Source organism: Musa acuminata, chromosome BXJ2-11, assembly GCF_036884655.1.
Source record: "Musa acuminata AAA Group cultivar baxijiao chromosome BXJ2-11, Cavendish_Baxijiao_AAA, whole genome shotgun sequence".
NCBI classification, from domain to species: domain Eukaryota; kingdom Viridiplantae; phylum Streptophyta; class Magnoliopsida; order Zingiberales; family Musaceae; genus Musa; species Musa acuminata.
Window position 1 is genome coordinate 30,960,001 of NC_088348.1, and position 13,449 is coordinate 30,973,449.

General features: G+C 40.4%; 3 protein-coding genes and 1 non-coding gene across 6 annotated transcripts; 2 read left to right on the forward strand and 2 right to left on the reverse strand.

The window, feature by feature from the left end:
- The first annotated feature begins 509 nt into the window (after positions 1-509).
- On the forward strand, positions 510-666 carry LOC135628027 (U4 spliceosomal RNA). The gene has a single exon (XR_010492753.1). It is a non-coding gene; the product is annotated as a U4 spliceosomal RNA (small nuclear RNA).
- On the forward strand, positions 525-5,725 carry LOC135627517 (thiosulfate sulfurtransferase 16, chloroplastic-like). Of its 2 annotated transcripts, none has more exons than XR_010492641.1 (9): positions 525-658; positions 737-1,251; positions 1,316-1,584; positions 1,679-1,786; positions 2,001-2,074; positions 3,503-3,623; positions 3,725-3,778; positions 3,975-4,082; positions 4,761-5,725. XR_010492641.1 is itself a non-coding variant. In XM_065133644.1 (9 exons), the coding sequence occupies exons 4-6, from the start codon at positions 1,683-1,685 to the stop codon at positions 3,550-3,552; spliced, it is 228 nt and encodes a 75-aa protein (XP_064989716.1). In that variant the 5' UTR covers positions 525-1,251; positions 1,316-1,417; positions 1,488-1,584; positions 1,679-1,682; the 3' UTR covers positions 3,553-3,623; positions 3,725-3,778; positions 3,975-4,082; positions 4,761-5,719. The 2 variants fall into 2 exon arrangements, 1 of the variants encoding a protein (XP_064989716.1); XM_065133644.1 differs by having other exon boundaries at positions 525-1,251; positions 1,316-1,417; positions 1,488-1,584; positions 4,761-5,719.
- A 913-nt stretch (positions 5,726-6,638) lies between these two features.
- On the reverse strand, positions 6,639-12,497 carry LOC135626799 (uncharacterized). Of its 2 annotated transcripts, XM_065132438.1 has the most exons (13): positions 12,048-12,476; positions 11,866-11,926; positions 10,579-10,685; positions 9,641-9,709; positions 9,478-9,532; positions 9,306-9,353; positions 9,016-9,173; positions 8,641-8,879; positions 8,297-8,387; positions 8,089-8,217; positions 7,807-7,960; positions 7,100-7,194; positions 6,639-6,999 (listed from the first exon to the last, which is right to left on the reverse strand). In XM_065132438.1, the coding sequence occupies exons 1-13, from the start codon at positions 12,348-12,350 to the stop codon at positions 6,817-6,819; spliced, it is 1,692 nt and encodes a 563-aa protein (XP_064988510.1). In that variant the 5' UTR covers positions 12,351-12,476; the 3' UTR covers positions 6,639-6,816. The 2 variants fall into 2 exon arrangements, 1 of the variants encoding a protein (XP_064988510.1); XR_010492437.1 differs by lacking the exon at positions 6,639-6,999 and having other exon boundaries at positions 7,807-7,890; positions 12,048-12,497.
- A 553-nt stretch (positions 12,498-13,050) lies between these two features.
- LOC135627599 (E3 ubiquitin-protein ligase ATL23-like) lies at positions 13,051-13,449 on the reverse strand. Its single transcript, XM_065133723.1, has one exon. The coding sequence runs from the start codon at positions 13,447-13,449 to the stop codon at positions 13,051-13,053; it is 399 nt and encodes a 132-aa protein (XP_064989795.1).

The window sequence follows — 13,449 nt, forward strand, 5'->3', positions numbered from 1 at the left end:
AGCTAATTAATGAATCCAGATTTGATGGAATTTGACAGAATGGCGGATCAAATATGGTGAACAGAGGTTACTTTTTCAGTGGAGGGACGGATGCAAATAGGAGGTTTGACGGTGGGGTCCGCCTGCTACTGAAGCGGGCGAGCGAGTTTGTGAACGATTTAAACTTCGATAACTTATCGTTTAATCGGTCAACCACTCAACGTCGGCAAAACTCTGCCTCCGAGGGGCCCATTTACCCCTCCATTCTCCCAACCGTGGTGTGTGGGAGCCACAAAGATGGACCCCACCGATCATATCGCATGATCCAACCCCCCAAATCTACCATTATCAGACGCTCGATCAAATCTCCAGACTCGAATCGTCATTTTTTTTTTAAATTAAATAAACAAGTTATTCAATTCAAAAGCCACGACAGAGCGACTGGGATGCTTTAGTCCCACATCGACAGGCACGGAAGCATGAGCGGAGGCACGCACTTGATAAGGAAGCGCTCGTCAGATATCATACTCATCTTTGCGCTTGGGGCAATGACGCAGCTAGTGAGGTTATAACCGAGGCGCGTCAATTGCTGGTTGAAAACTATTTCCAAACCCCCTCTTTGGCCGGGGTTTGACCCTGCGCCATCGAGAATTTCTGGAAGGGCTCCCTCTAACCCAGGGTAAAGCCCTACAATCCTCAATTCTAAATTACTTCCAAGGAGTGCAGTCTCTCTGTAGCTTCATTGATTGTGCTGCAGAGACGGTTTTCTTGGTCTAAGCTAGAGTTTCGTCTGCCGGTGGTATTGCTGTGGGCTAAAACGGTGGTGGGTCTTCTTCATAGGAGGCCTGATTTCGCCGAATTCCGACGTTGTTTATGTTACAGAACACGTCAGATTTACTCCATTGTTTCTGAAGGTTAAGGTATTGTTTAGGCGTTTTGGACGGAGTAGGAGGCGCCGGTGCCCCCGTCACAATGCGGTGGTCAGGTGATGGAAGGGAAGCGAAGCGTGTTCCCTGTCTTGTTTGATTCAGGCGACCCGTCAACCATTTACTTTCCAAAGTTCCGATCTCATTATATGGTAATGTGCATTCATCTCTCTTGACGGAGCGAGGGCGAAGCGTCGGGTCTTACGTCGAACCGGCGCAGCTTTGGTCACCTCCCCCGCGAGAGCCTCGCATCTCTCATTTCGAAGCCCCAGAAATCGTCACTCGTGTCTTCTTCTTGCTTCTTGCGCTCGTACCTTCGTCTCCGCCTCTTCTCGCTCCTCAGGAGGTAGATGATACGATCCATTGCTGTTTCTACGCTTACGACCTTTAATCAAACACCTTCCTTGCAGGAGTGGACTGACGACGGCTGCTGTCCATCCTTTCGCGCCTCACCGGTCTGCGCGCCCGCATGTGCCATATGCCGCCCTGCGTCAGCGGCCAATTCTGTTTCGGTGCGGTCGATTTTGATTGCAGCATGCTATTGCCGCCTCTTCTCTAATCTTTGACGTGCGTTGTATATAGATATTATGTTTGCATCGTTGAAGTAGCTGCAGAGCCGATATCAGTGGCCGCCCTTCACAGTCATCCATGAGCGCCGTCAGCGATCGATTCTTTTGAGGTGATGCGGACAAACGGGCCGTTTTTAGTCCAAAATGTTATTGCCTTCTCTTTTCTCTGACATGCGTTGTGTATGGGTTGTATAATTGCATTAGGTCAATGTCATCGAACGCGAATGCTGAAGAAGCTGTAATGCCGAGATCAGTGGCCGTCACCGTCGCCCATGAACTCCTTACAGCTGGACATCGTTACCTTGATGTCAGGTTGGGCCTTTTTGTGCCAATGATGATATTGTTCTTGCAAAGTGTGTAAAAACAAATCTTTTGTTGGATTCCTTGCTTGGATTTTGAGTCTAATATGGTGCTCGAGTAACAATGTCGTACTAGCCAGCAGGACACTGTGCTAACTCATTTTCCATAAGTCAGAAAATTTTGACTAGTCTACTGAATATCTTTTCTAAATTGAATGGGTTTGTAGGACTGTGAAGGAGTTCAGTGGTGGGCATGCTGTTGGAGCTGTAAACATTCCTTACATGTTGGAGTCTGTCTCTGGTAATGCATAATTATTTTCAGGTTTTGATCCTCTTGATTAATGCATGGGTCATGTTCTGTTCATTTTTTGGTTATTAAGTGAAACTTTGTATCTAATTTTCCCCTACTTCAGAATGTATGTCATTTGTGATGTGGGAATTTAGAAGTATATTGCTAATGATGAGTCACTAAGTTTTCCAATGGTCAATAACTAAATTCATCATATTCACATTACCTGTTGTTTGCATCCATCACAAACTAATCACTACATGCTGTCTTTTTATGTGCTCACTTACCTATTAGTATTTTGGAATTGGAACTTCTGAATCTTCCAGGCATTTTCTGGTCTATTGTGTGAGTCAAAGAGCTATTTTGTCCTCAAGACCGAGGACATCTTACCATGGATATGTAGCTTTCTTTTAGCCTAATATTGTTTTTTATTCTCTATGTGACCTATAGGTGATGCTAAAATGCTAGTCCCTTTTTGAACTTCTAGCTGGTGGTAGTCGCTCAATCTAATCCACTGAATGTATCACAAATCACATGAGTGATTATTAGAATTTCAATTTATTGCTTGTTTTCCTGTTGTTTTAATATATGTTTGTTACAAGTATTCTCATGACTGATCTGCTTAAGTATTTTAAACATTTATGATAGTCCTTTCTTGACTCCTATATATGATACACAAAGTCTGAACCTATTGATGCAAAAATTATATGACAATATTAGAAAGATCATCCTAGTAGTTGATGGCCACATCAGATAATAAGTAACAATCATGACTTCATCGTCAAGTGTGAAGATCACAAAAATACCTATATTCTTAGAATCTTTGTTCCTGCAATATCTTAACCACAGAAGTTGGAGTTGCAGCACAATTTAGATTGAGGCCCAAGTGAATAGATCAGGTAATGTTGGCACTTTCATTGGAAACTTCAAATTTAATAGATGCAGGTTCACGTCTGTTTCAATTAAAATTCACAAAGTCACAAAAAGGTTTTTAACATGGCACGTTAAGCAGTTGATTTTGCTTGAAAGGAACATCTCCCAGCTGAAACTGTAGCCTTTTGCTGGACTCGTTGAAGTTTTTTGTGATTTTGTCTACTACCATAAATCTTACGAGCTAGACTTTTATATCCTTGGACCAATCTGTTAGTTGATCTCTATGTTTACTAACAAAAAGACTTGTAGTTTCCTATATTATCATTACCTTGTTCTTAAAATTAACATTGTTGGTGAACCATTCTATCATTATTTTTTGATTCCTACATATTCATGAGACCAGCTTCTTGTTTATTGCACTGGGAGCCAAATTCAAATTTTAATCTCGATTAGGAAATATAGCAAACTCTTTTATCAGTTTTACTTTGCTTGTAAGTCTTAATTTCTTATAGGTTATCGTCTTTCTTATTAAATAATAGTTGATTCATTATTTGTTCAATTCTTTAGTTGAAAGCTTGGGATTCTTCTCCACTTTGAACCATAAAAGCACTTGTTAGAAGTGCCACTTCCAACAGAGTAGGAAGTGTGTTCGAGGATTTATTGTAGTAGCATGATGGACATAATCATTGTATGTTATTCAAAACCTCAAGTTCCTTCAGATATTAGAGTTCAATTTTCTCTCAAACTTCTATTCTTCAAGTCTGGATAAATTCTTCTCCTTTCTAACAGGGTTGTTTAAGCAGAAAACGGTCACTGGTGGCTGCATCAGAGCTTTCAAATGCTGTAAGTAGTTCATGATGTGCTTTTGAATCTATATGACGAACTCGACCTAGTTCTGTTGTTGGATGTACAAATTAGAAGAGTATGTCAGATGGGCTTATATTTGTGCACAAACTTCCAGTTGATATTTAATTGAAAAGCATTAACTCTATGTCTAAATAAAACATAGATTAAGTCATATAGCTTTCCTTTCCTGCAGGGTTTTACTGGCATCACAGATGTTGCAGGTGGTTTTTCAGCATGGGTGGAGAATGGACTTCCGACAGAGCAGAAATAGCCTGTTAGACAATCCACATGCTTTCTTTAGGTCTGAATGGTACTCTTTTCCTTTCTGATCCAGTGTTGTTTGGTAGCATCGCAAAGGCGAGCAGGGTAATAAATGAGGTCTAGCCAGTGATGATTAAACAAAGATGAACAAATAAATGCGTATATGTGAAAAATTCATCATCATCAAATTCATTCAAGCTTGTAAATGTGCCAAGCACCCTCATCAACTGTTAGATCGATTGTTTTGGATCAACCTAAAGAAAATGCTTTATTCTTTAGATGTATTTGTTGTGCTTGTTATAGTTGTTTGGATTGTTTTAAGATTCTGCATGATTGACAAGTTCACTATGCTCAGTTACATGTTGGTAATCTTGTAATGTTTCAGAAGTTGATGCTCTCTGGTGTCTTAGTATTCAATCATATCAATCTCATTTACTTCTTTTGGTTATTGTATTCAATCATATCATATGCAACAAGTTGATACTCTCTGGTGTATTAGTATCTGATGGTTGATCACATTAGATGGTTGCTTTATGTTATAGAAAATGGAAGGAAAACAATATATCGATATGGGAATCTTTTGCCGACTACCTTTACATGCTTCAATGCCATGCTTTGATGTTTACCTGCTTTTATTTGTGTTCACTTGATCCTCTTCAACCACTTCTTGTGATCTGTTTCTTGCATGACATAAGAATTTGATAGTTTTCTCGTACAGAAATTTGGATGGCATAAGACCTCCTGCAGCAAGTCGAGGAGGAGGCGTTGATCTCTGGAGCTGCAGCTTTCACTTTGGCTGATAACCAGTAAAGCTTCCTACAATAACCATGAGGATAGATGAGGTTACATTTGGAGAAGAAGAAGAAGAAACTAAGCAGTTGTAGCAGCAACTCGCTCGAGTGGAAGAAAGCTGAAGGGATGAAAGAGTACTAAGATATTGGCACGGCTCAATCAGAGAACAAAGCATGAGGACTTTGCATTGCCTGAGTAGTGCATGCACTCTGAGTGAGCCGGGCCGACATCATAGTAACTATCTCAAGGTGATGTTATCCTCATCCATTGTTACTGCACAAGCATGCCTTCTCTTCTGTCCCTACAGGGAGAGCTGGAAGAAGAAAAAGGAGGAAGTTTCTCTTCTCTGCAGAGAAGATGGAAGCTTGAGACATGGAGAGCATGCAGAGGAAGAGAGAGAGAAGGAGAGGGGGGCGAGAGGTGGTGGAGGAAAGGACTCATGCGCCGGAATTTAAGGAGGTTGAAGGGGTGGGGGTGGCATTTAAGTCTCCCGACAACCCGAGGAGGAAGACAGGCTGCAGCATTAATAGTAAACCTCTCTCTCTCTCTCTAATATATGCATCCAAATGGTACATGAAGTTCTCACTTCAACAGCTTTTGAGATTTAGCTTCTTCAGAAACCAAGTGCTGCCGTCTGATCAGCGAAGGCCACTACAAATACAAATATTATGGTGAAAATGAGAGACGAAGAGCATGTAATGATGTTGATGCTACTGAATGATGAAATTAAAATTGATGCCATTACCTCGTGCATTAATTACTTCGAATTTATACGAATGCACGTATAGTTCATTAGCTTTATTTAACCTGCTAAAACATCTTAACATGTTGGAATGTGGTGCAGTCGACATACAAGTCATAGCTCTGACATATGTGGCAATGAAGAACTTTCAGTACAATCCTTTATGATGCATGTGAAGTGAATGACTCATTGATGTCAATCCTAAGTTTGCCAACCTCATTCATTGTGACTCATGGAGGAAATCCCATATATATATATATATATATATATATATATATATATATATATATATATATATATATATATATATATATATATATATATATATATATATACAGAGAGAGAGAGAGAGAGAGAGAGAGAGAGAGAGAGCACATCTTCTGTATCACATTGTGTTGGATGTGTGCAGATGATTAGAAGGATTGGAGTACCTGTGGGAGGAAGAAAGATGAAATATCAAACTGTAATAAACGCATGTTTCTAACTCTCGACAGGAAATAGTAGAGGAGCAGAAAACAAAGGTTTGGAATGGCAGCGGATGGAGTAGATACGGCATGGCGATTGGAAGAGGAATAAATGAGGGGGAATCTTTGTCTGACGCACCACGCTATCGTACACACTGAGATGTGAGATAGAGAGAGAGAGAGAGACTGGGCAGCTCAGTGTCGCTTGTGATCTGTTTGACTCGGAGAAATTAAAGTCCAACTACTACGATTGTCCCTATCTGCTGCAATAATGAAACAGACTGCCATCTCAGTGAAGACGAAGACCTCGACTACATGCACAATACGATCACTGCGAATCGTCACCGGTTCTTATTCCGATTTTGATCGATTCGATTTCCGATACAAAACGAACTATGATCACCTTAAGTGACATCAATTCGATCCAACTAATGTCGGGAAATAAACGTGAAACACGAAATCTTCACTGATTTATGCATCAACAACAGTGTGTTGTGTATCAATACACAAATTTCATCAATCTTCTCTCTTAATTACCACCATTACTGTGGCTTCAGAATGCTCTCTCTACACAACCTTCTGGTGTACTGCAATCACATACAATAAAAATGGTGCACTATATTTTCTCGACTGTTGTGGCTTTTCAGTGTGATTTCTGAGGTACAAGACATGGTCCAAGACATGTCATAACAACCAATAATATGTTCTTTCCTAGTATCTTTTCTAACTTGTAGAATCTTAAGCAGTAAATATTCTCGAGTTCTTGATACTTACTACTAGAGAAAGATATCAAATGAGGGACTCTGGGTCCTTATCTCATTCACTCTTCGGTTGAGGCTACGTAGTGTTTCGATGTGAGGTTCATCCTCCTCGACTGCTATTATCTTGGCAAATTCTCCCTCCCCAAGATAGTCCACCGCTCTGTTTGCGGCTTCTAATCCGGTCACATATGCTTTCTCCTGCCATTGAGCCACCGGATGGTCATGTCGTTTCGATTTTCATTTTGTCTTTGTTTTCTCAATGTATTTTTCTCTTCTCACAGTAAGTTACAACATTTACCTTCGACCATGATCCATGTCGGGTGACTATCCAGTCTCCAGCCATAAACAAGTTTGGAAACGTAGTCGAGCCACGCAGCATGTGCTTGTAGGAACCTGCATATCAGTTTGGCTTAAATGGGTTGCTCTAATGATCTAACAGAAATGAAAAAAACAAAAACAGAAACACAATAGCAATAACATTTATGGGTTGAAAGACTCGGAGGTGGTAAACTTGACCTGCTGGGATAAAAATATGTGTCGTATGGGGCGTGAACAATTCTCTTAGTTCTGATTATCTCATTGCTATATAAACAGATAAGGCAGGTTCGAAAAGAAAAGTTACAAAGAAACACTCGATTGGAGTTGCCAGACATTAGATGTCAATAATATCAAAAATAAGTTTCATCAGACATTCGATGTCTTACAAGAATACTCAAAACTTATCAGAGTATTAATGACAAGTTATTAATTAACAGTATCTTCAATAATTGCTGACACCGCTAAAACATGTCATGGCAACACTCCTCATAGAACTCATAGAACAAAGCGAGTAGTGGAGCATATTAAGGAAGAGGAATTTGTCATAACCTGAATTGCTACTTAGAGGACCTGAAAGGGTAGAGTATGGCTATTGGTACAGTATCTTGCAGCATTTTTATCCTTCCAGAGTACAGCATAGACAATATGCATCACAAAAATTCCAGAATTTTGGTATCACAACAGTACCTGGAAAGAAGTGAGTAGCAGATTTGGCATGTCTGACTACATTTTGCTGCATCACAATGGCTTCTTTAAATTCTTGCACACAACCTGAAAGATATGCCACCACTTTTTTAACAATTTGTTCATCTTTTAATGGCAACAGCTGGTTGGCATAATACTGCAGTGAACAAAACAAGCAGAGGTAAAATTTTTGGAAATTCAAGAACTCCAAATATTTAGAAATAGCAGTTAGGTTATTGCATTCTCACTGCCAACCAAAGATGATATTTGCAATTTGGAACTCACAATTTCAGCCTCCAAAACTGTTGCCAGTTCATCTTGATATTCATCATATATTGAGTTCAAATCAAAGAAAGTCCAGCTGATTGAATCATCAGATCCAAAGCAAATGTTGACTGCATTTGGAACTTTGACCTAGTAACTATTGAATCAGTGCATCTTCAAAATTCAAATATATATGCTAAATTAGAAACAAATAGGCATCATTGTTCACCTTCCTATCGAACCATAATTTAACAGAGATCACATCGATGGCAGCCAGGTTAAGAACACTTAGGAATTCCTGCCGTGATTGCAGCACAGGACTACATGAAAATAAACAGTCAAGAAAAGAAAGGAACGATGACTGCCATTTTGCTTTTGATAGACCATTATGCAACGAAGAGTATAATTGTGCTGGAATTTAAAATGCTGACATTGAAGGTTCAAAATACCACAGAGATTTGCTTACATGATAACACAGGACAACCACTAACTAAATGATAAGAAACCCAACAATCATTCTTTTTTCCTTTTTCTCCCTATTGTCTGGTGATGACATGGTAATATCTTCCGTACCTGCTCAGAATAGTGGACTGGATAGTGGAGATACCAACTGCTAGGACAAATGCATCAGCCTTATATACTTCTTGTCCGCATACTAGTCCAGAGATGCAACCAGTATCTTCATTTATGATAAAATCCATCACCCTTTTGTTTTCCCAAAACTTTAAGCCATTTAATCTCATTGACTCGAGCCATGGCAACAAAATTTTTTCTTCAACAGCTCCACGGCACCATGCAGCGTCAAAATTTTTCTGTACAAGGGAAAAGAGTATAAGATCTCTCAGAATCTTGTACGAGATTGTCATGAAAGATCTCACTTGTCGAGGCAATAATAACTTATGTACACTGTAGAAAGAAAACCTTGACATTTTCTTGACATAAATTCACCTGATGAGAAAGAATGTAGTAATAAAGCATTCCTAAGGTTGCAGCTGCACTACATTGCTCTGCAGGAGCAAACAAGCCAGCATGAAGGAATGGCTCGAAAACCTCCTGGAAGAGCCTTTCTGAGCACCCATATTGTTTACAAAGTTCCCTTGAAGTCACTGTCATTTAAAATTCCTTGATCAAACTCTAGAACGTTTGATCCTCGGTACTTCATCAGATATTAACAAAAAAATTCTCATAGCACAATTTGTAGCTCTCTATGTCACATGGGATATAGATGTTTCCCTCACTTGTGTCATATCTTCTCCAAGCAGTATCAGTGTTGTCAAAGTCAATAACTGCATCGTGAAGAAAACATTAGATGGTTGATAATCGTCAATGATGAAAACAAAAGCATAACACCAATTCTGTCCTTTATGACAAGATCGACCTTCATTAAAACGTAAAGGACTCAATAAGTACCTGCAGATATAAGAGGAACTGAAGTTAATCGGTCCACCAAGGGAAGATTAAGAAACTGTACAAATATAAAAGTCAGTTTTAACAAGGAGATTATCAATAAAAAGATCTACATTGGTAATATTACTAGATCCCAGCAGCAAACTTGAGCTTATTCAAGGCATACTTCTGGGTATAATAGGGCTCCAAAGGGAGTTGGTAGCCAAGGAAGATCTTGAAATACAGGAAATTTGACCTGCATATTGGTGATCACAGACAAAGCTGTTGAATAAGTATTAACTCCAGCACTATCTAATTGAAAACACATTCTATAAAATCAAACCTACTTGTCTAACATGCCAACGTGAGAGTATATAATACTTGTTCACAGTAATGATATAGGTATACTAATAGGAAAATATCATATTCATAATAAATGGTCAGATAATGTATGTGCAAAGGCATCAAGATATGTTCATCTTGATCAATAGTGACATAGGTGAAAATAATATGGCATAAAATAAGTCACGCTTTATATTGGTAAATAGCAAAAATATATATTGTCATTGAAACAAAAGCTAGAGTTTCAATTGCTAAGTAAACTGAATGAGTCAAGATGTTATACTTGAGAAGATTTGATAATATGGTTTGATGTTCTGGTCAAAAGGATGAAATCATACTAGTCGGTATTAGGAAAAAACTACAACTGGTATTCACACCAATATTCTGAAGAACAAATTTGGGAATATGCTAAAAAATCTCCAAATAATACAAGGATTCTTTCTCAAAACTGGGTGTTTAACCAGATATCAGATATCATTCCATAGCAGTAATGTTACACAAAGGTCCTCACTACTATAAGTTATTCTAATAAAAAATCAAGGACCTTAAATGTCTGAGGACTTCCCTGACTAATAAAGAGGGACATAATATGTGTAACCAGAAATGATGAATTAAAATATAAATATCACATTAAGTTTAGTTTCTGTTTAACGAGTTCAGAGTTTGAGAAGACAAAAGAACACTAGAGACTTCTAAATGCAACTCAAAAATAAATGAGACAAAAGGAACATGTTGACTCCAACAGATTTGGCATTATTAAGGTAGTACATGACTAAAGAGTACCTCCATGCCTGCTGGGGAGTAAAGGGCAGAACTCATCCAATTGGTAAAACACTGGATTCCTAGTTCATCGATAACAGAGAATATGTTACGGTATGGACGCCAAAATCCTGCATGTTGGCATGTCAGTTTTCTCTTAAGATAAGTGAAAAATCAACAAAAAATGTAAATATTGTATGCCTTTCATTTAGAAGGAAGGTATCTGGGATTGTAAAAGTTGGATATCACTGAACACAATATATTCCATGATAATTTGATAGAAACTAATTATTTTACAGTATACCGGCAACAACCAGCTGCCAGCAAAAATTGCTGAAGATGCTAGGTGAGCTGTCGAATCAAGCAAGAGAGACTGAAAGAGAATGAATAAAAATAGCACTAGAAAATAGACGCAGAATCTCTTCTTAAAAAAAAAAATGCTGTATTTGTTAAAAGTAGAAATATAAAATGCATGGGTGAAGTAGAAAGTAGAAACCATCATCATTCAACAATCTTACCAATAAACATGGGTCCAGTTAATAACATAACTCAGATAGGATGGAGAAGGCTCCATGGAAGTTGTGACAGATTCTGTATGATCAGTTGTTACTCTAGTGGACAAGCTAATGTTGGTGCAACTTGAGGTCAAGGCAAGTCTAATCAAGATAGGATCAATAGGAATTGACCATAAAACACGAATTCAAGGATTTTAATGTTGGGTGAAGCAACCAAGACTATCTTGGCTTGGATCAGTAGAACTCATGGGATTGATGTGGCATGAGTACTATCCCAATCAATGCATACTAATCTCATTTGGAAGTGCTGCAGGCACATCCTTGACATAATACAGGATACCACACTAATACCCAGGTTGGCTAGCACAAAACAGTTGATGCCTCTCCAGATTAGCATTTTTTGGATGAAAGTGTACAAGGATTATACCCAGGATAACTAGTCGGTCGACAAGAACATTCAAGGATTATACCTATCCTTGAGCTCCCTCGCTAATTCGAAGTGCACAAGATATAAACACCAGTAAGCTATATCTTTGTGGATAGCCCTTAAGATCCAAAAATTTGTGCACATGTGTTCTTAATCCATTCTGTCAGTCCTTGCAAATAAGAGATATATTCGGAAATATATCTATCTTTACGCCATTACATATGAGATGATTTTTTTTGACAGAAAAGACGCACCTCAGAGTTTGCAGATAGAGTAACACAATTATACAAGATGGAATTGGATGGATGGAACGATTGGAAAGAAGCGGCTACGTTTTCGTGAAACGTGAAGCATCAAGGCAAAGCGTACCTCTGATGCCGATTTCTTCAGCGGGGCCGCTTCCGGATTCGAGGAGGGTGACATCAAATCCCTGGCGCCAAGAAACGAAGAGAAGTGACGCCAAAATAAGATCCAACACAAAGAAGTCCTCGTGGCTTCTTCTTGAGGTCCCACGGAGAAGAACCCGCTGGAGGGAAGGAGTAAGTACGGACCTGCTTGCAGAGGTGGTGAGCGGAGGCGAGGCCGGCCCAGCCGGCGCCGACGACCACCACCTTCTTCCGGCTGTCGGCGTGCGGAGCGGGGCCGGAGGAGGGGGCGGAAACCTCAGCTCGAGTGCGGCGGTAGCCGTGCCTTGGCCTCGGGACGGGGGCCAGACAGCGAGCAGCCGTGAAGACAGTAGAACCAGAGGCCCACATATCGCTCGACGCTCGCTCCCTCTCGCTTCTACCGCCCTCTCGGTCTTCGTTCGAACTCATTGGTCTCTGTCTCTCTTCGTTTATGGGCATCGAGCCCATTCGAGCGACCGGTGGCGACGACCCTACCACGTCGAACGATGATACGATTTTGAATGAACGGGTGTCGATGCGACACGTAGAAGCAAATCATCGATGGAGCACCCGCATATCGAAACAGAATGTGTTCGGTAATTTTAGTGTTCTTTATATATTTATGCGCGCACTAAATGATCTCAGTTACCAAAAACTTGGAAGTTTAGCTGAAACCTTATACTATCTAATGGTGTTAGAGAGCTTTGTTTGTGTACAAAAAGGATACGCTCACGTTGAACTCATTCATTGCATTTAGACTAACAGTGCTTTCTGAGCTTGTAGTCATAGGAAGGGTTGCCATTAGTACCTGCATTGAAGTCCACCACCTTCATTTCCTTTTCTTCCAGTTGGTGCTTATTTGCTGTCATTACAACATACGATCTTCACATAATAATTCTATATTTCACTTGCTTTCGCAGAAATCATATTGCCTTGTGGTCTAAACATATTACTGTCTCACACACACACACACAAAGATATATACATATATATATAGATAAAAAAGAGAGAACATAATCGATGAATAGAACTAAATAACGTATTTGATCACAAGACCTACGGAATCAAATTGAAGAAGAAAAGGAATTATGATAGAATGGTGTATTCCTATTAAAAGAACAGGCAAAGAGGAGGGGAGAGAGAGAGAGAGAGCAAAACTGCAGCGTTATCAAGAAGACAAGACCACCTGTAGGGGGACCGAAGGCGGAGGAGGAGGAGGGTGGAGGTAAGCGCGGCAGAGGGGGCAGTCCGGGTGGGCCGAGAGCCAGCGGTCGGCGCAGGGCCGGTGGAAGGCGTGGCGGCAATCGGGCAGCACCCGGGCCGCCTGCCCTGCCTCGATGTCCTCCAGGCACACCGCGCACTCCTGGCCGGCCACCGCACCGCCGTCCGCCGCCCCGCCGAGGCGCTCCAGTTCCGCCGTCGACAACCCCTTCCCGCCCTTCTCCCCCTCCCCGTTCTGCAGCATCGACGACCACAGAATGCACATGTACACCATGAACACCACGCCGATCCCGAAGCACATCAGAAACATTGCAACGAACAGAAACAACAGCGCCATCATCTCCAT